Here is a 4,190-nt window from a genome sequence, read left to right on the forward strand (position 1 = left end):
AGATTAGTGGAGACCCATAGGGAAAGAGAACTCGGCACTGTTGAAGTGGCATACAGTGCCTACCATAAATTAGTATCATGGGTCCAAATGAATTGTTTTAAAATTTAGGCATTGGTATTAAAATGGGTCATAAATCAGGATTTATTGGTACGCTTTGCGATGCTTCTGCGATGAGGCCAGATAAAGACACTAATTTGCATTTGTCTTGTTAACTAAGCTTATTGTCTGTTATTTGGCTTGTCTGACCATGCAGGTTGATTTGCTAGAGAAACAGAAAAAAGAGGCTGAAGAACAAGAGGCATCAGAAAAGTTTGATGATGAATCAAAACCAAGTGATACTGACCCTAATGCTGCAGAGCCAGTTTCCAAGAGTGACAGTGCTGATGAAAAACCTGACATCAATGATGTACCGGAAGAAAATCAGGTGACTGGTTAATGTATTTATGTTCTTATTTACCATCCATACAGGGTGTCTTGTTTGAAAAGTCCATAAATTCCATATGGCCTAATTTGACACCCACAATTCACTTCTTGCCTTTGCTCGGTATGCTGTTGCTCCACAATATACAGAAGTATTGTGTGAGGAATGTTCTCATTTGAAGTTCTTATCGCAAGTTTCCATCTAATTTTGGTTTGAACATGCTTCAATCTCAGGATGGTAATCAGGTGGTACGACAAGACCTGAATGAAAGCACTTTGGATTTGAGTCTAGGCCTGCTCTCTTGATGGTGACTGGTTCAAAAGACCTGTCCAGAGATGGGCAGTTGAAAAGAGTGAAATAGAATGGTGTTGATACATTGCGGAACCATTTCTTAAGATTATTGACATATAGGATTTTTACCAAATGGTGTATTTTGTTGCGAAATGGGAGACAATTTTCCCTATGATCTATTTGCCCGCCAGTTACTGAGGGAAAGGGTGTGAGTGGCAAATGCATTAACTATAGTTCATTTGAAGACCTGTCCTGAGCTGATTGCTATTGTAAGATGACGACATCTATTTTTTTAATTATTGGACAATTGATTTTCCCCCTTCTTTTTTTCTGGTTTTCTTGAAATGTCATTTGAGACTTGTGGTTTTGTATGCCCAAAGGTAAAACGATAGGTGATTGAAACTTCTGTTCTAAACATAATGTTAGTGACTACTTTTTCTAAACTTGAAAGTGATGTTAGGATTGATCTATGAACCTGGTGGTTTCTGGTTTCTAGACCAACCACCATGAATTTCATCCGTGTAACTGCTTGGTAAAACTTGGATTGATGCGGGCAGGACTGATGCAGGCAGTCTAAATTTAAGGAAAAGCTACTGGTGGATCTTTATTACGTCTCTACTTCTATAGATCTCGTTCTTGTTATTGATGAATCAATGCATGAGCCAATGATACAAGGGAAGAGTGAGAGTTAGGTGGTAAAGAGTTGAGTTGAGTTGAGGGGTTTTTTCTATTAATTTCATCTTTTTTTCTTCTTCTTTTAATTTCATGTATGTATTAAATTCAACGATTTTAATTTAAAAAAACATGAAGGGAGCAGGAGATGATCTCAATCCGTTTTTATCATTGGCAAGGCATGTTAGATAGATGATGATTGAACCTATGCGACTCCAGGGACAACAAAAATTGAACGATTGAATAGCAGTTTACAAAGTAAGATTTTACAGTTGCTCAAACTAATAAGAACTGCAAATTATTCACTCAAAAAGGAAATAATCAGCAGATAGCACTTGTGGTTATCATGGCTTTAAAAAGCACAACGAAATGTTCTTCAACTTACCAATTGCTGCATCCAAATCACTGCTAAACCATCCAAAGCCTTACGAGAAGGCAGAGTGGCTTCCTTACAGGAGATTCAAAGTAAGATTATTCCTTTGCAACCGCAGCTTCTGCCTCAGAAAAGTAATCGTGCCTGCAGATGTAGAAGTGTTTATAAATCTTTAATGGCAATTGCTAAAATGATTCATTAATTAAAGAATTCAAGCTCTGCTTGCTGTATTTTTCTACTGATTTGGCACATGCTTGTTGCTCCCATAGAAAGATTTACAGCACAAGATTTGATCACAAAAGATATAGAAATGGAAGTGGGAAATTAAAGACGAGCCACAATTTTTCAATGTGCATGGTGGTGGTGTTACTCCTGGGAGATGAGAGGAACTTGAATGGTGCAATCTGGTGCCTTGCCCAACTTATCTCTCATCTTTCCAATGTTGATGGAGATCTATTCATCAAACCCAATCAAGTTGATAGGAGGAGTATCTTCTTCCTTCTTTTTAGTATTTTCTGCTATGAATTGTAGAATGGCTATAAATACCAAGGTTATTTTCAATAAAGAACAAGCTTAAAAATCCAAAACGGAATTCTCCTCTGCTACGTTTCTTCTTTGTTAAAAAATCCATTGCATTTCTCTGAATAATAAATACCACATCTTCCATTAAATTTCTGGAGGTTCCCCATTTTATATTAACCAGTAACTGATGCATGCGCGGAGAGGTATTGTATTCCTCCTATCCAATCATAATCACGAATAAAATTCAAGATTTTCCATTGAAGGCTCATTCGCAATTCATAATTCAGTTGTTGTAGTAGGATGAATATCCAATGCCATCCCTCCTGGATTCATTTTGTAAATCAAAACCCACAGAATCCTGTTCCATATTTCAAATTATTTGGTGGACCGGAGAAAGAAATATATTGCCGCATTGCTTGCCTTCCCTGTTCAATGGCCTGTCCATACCCGCTGGCCGACTCCTCGTCTAGAGGAGACAGCAGTCATCAGCGCTTCCTCCTCTTGCTTTTCCTTCCCTTGGCCCAACCAATTAAACAACATTCACAAAATACCCTCAGCCGACGTCGTTTATGAGTTCCCTATAAATAAAAAGAAAGCAGGCAGTTTTATCAATCTGCGGGCCCCTCCTTCTAGAGAGAGACTAGAGGAAGAGAGAGAGAAAGGAGGACAGAAAAGAAGCGAGGAGTGGACTATCTATCGCAAGGGAGCACACAGCAATGGATTCCCAGACGCAAAACACATCTCTGCAGCGCCTTCAAAACGTCGAAAAGGTAATTTATTTGTTTAATTGATTTGACGACATGAAATCTGGTTAGCAGAGAATAGTTATTTGTTTTGGATGGGGGCAACAGACAGTGGTTAGGGTTTTGGAGGTAGCAGGAGGAGTAATGGATGAGCTTTCAAATCCAACAGGTCCTCGAAAAGAATTCATCAACAACCATTGCCGTGACTTCATGCAAATGATTAAGGTCTAACCCCTTCTTCCTCTCTCTTTTTTCTTAAAATTATTTTCTTTCAATTATTATAATTTAATAGCTGTAACGAGCAGGATATTCAGTTTACTTTGAGGAATGAAATAAAAAGTGCTTGTGAGTATCGTCCCTTCGAGAAGAGTGATTACACTTGTAGAATCTCTAATGAAATCTGTCTCAGCAAATTGGAACACATCCTTTCTCAATTGGATCTAATCACCCAAACTATCATTCCGCAATACCACCATGCCCATGATTCTACTGCTTCTGCCTCCTCTCCCATGGATTTCTAGGTACTCCCTATCTCCCTGGGCTCTCACCTTTACTTGCTTCTTTCCCTCAATGCAATCTTTATTTTGCAGGTCTTGGAGAGGAGATTCTACTTTCTGGTTTTTCCAATATCTGTAAGCATGCGCCTTTGACCATGCTGATTCTTTCTTGATCATCAGCTGCTTCACATGTGGGGTCTCAGTGTTGTCAAACAATCACTCTTGTTCTGTTGTTACTGCCACCTTATCTAAACCTCCTGTTTAAATTTTCTTCATCTATCTATCCACTTTATTGTAAGTTTTCATCCTAGACATATGTGCTAGCTCCTCGATAGACTAATGAGCTTTTTTCATACATTATTGGCGTGTACTCATCTATTTATCTATTCCATTTCTGATATTGATTTTTCGAGTTGCCTAAATTTTTCAAGCAAGCTCACCATGTCTTTCCCGGTTCTTTTGGTTGTCCATTTGAATATAAGAATCATTTGTTTATACAAATAGCTAAAGAGCGTAAATTAACCAATGATGATTGTCATTCAACTATCCTTATCTCAATATTCTCTAATACTCCATGTAGTAACTACAAATTGACGACTTTAGGACTCCCCTGCATTCAGATGTAGTTCCAGTTAAGTGTGGGGCTGCTCTGAGCTGACACGGGGGGGGGG

General features: G+C 38.5%; 2 protein-coding genes across 2 annotated transcripts in view; both read left to right on the plus strand.

Annotated features, from left to right (window-relative positions):
• LOC105118695 (uncharacterized) overlaps positions 1–1,155 on the plus strand; it is a 5,457-nt gene extending 4,302 nt beyond the window's left edge. The window contains exons 2-3 of the mRNA XM_011016702.1: positions 254–424; positions 655–1,155. Of these exons, the coding sequence (XP_011015004.1) occupies positions 254–424; positions 655–726 (243 nt within the window). The 3' untranslated portion in view covers positions 727–1,155. The remainder of the gene's footprint in view (positions 1–253; positions 425–654) is intronic.
• Positions 1,156–2,878: 1,723 nt separating this feature from the next.
• LOC105118697 (mediator of RNA polymerase II transcription subunit 11-like) lies at positions 2,879–3,937 on the plus strand. Its single transcript, XM_011016704.1, has 4 exons — positions 2,879–3,049; positions 3,131–3,247; positions 3,328–3,543; positions 3,613–3,937. The coding sequence occupies exons 1-3, from the start codon at positions 2,996–2,998 to the stop codon at positions 3,541–3,543; spliced, it is 387 nt and encodes a 128-aa protein (XP_011015006.1). The 5' UTR covers positions 2,879–2,995; the 3' UTR covers positions 3,613–3,937.
• The last annotated feature ends 253 nt before the right edge of the window (positions 3,938–4,190 follow it).

The sequence above is a fragment of the Populus euphratica genome, unplaced genomic scaffold (assembly GCF_000495115.2).
Source record: "Populus euphratica unplaced genomic scaffold, PopEup_1.0 scaffold2150.1, whole genome shotgun sequence".
NCBI lineage: Eukaryota > Viridiplantae > Streptophyta > Magnoliopsida > Malpighiales > Salicaceae > Populus > Populus euphratica.

What these genes read in the sequence shown, in the direction of transcription:
- LOC105118697 (XM_011016704.1), top strand. Translation starts at nt 2,996, where the DNA reads ATGGATTCCCAGACGCAAAACACATCTCTGCAGCGCCTTCAAAACGTC. An exon ending in GCCTTCAAAACGTCGAAAAG is followed by an intron (nt 3,050 to 3,130) that starts GTAATTTATTTG and finishes TGGGGGCAACAG; the next exon opens with ACAGTGGTTAGGGTTTTGGA. An exon ending in ACTTCATGCAAATGATTAAG is followed by an intron (nt 3,248 to 3,327) that starts GTCTAACCCCTT and finishes TGTAACGAGCAG; the next exon opens with GATATTCAGTTTACTTTGAG.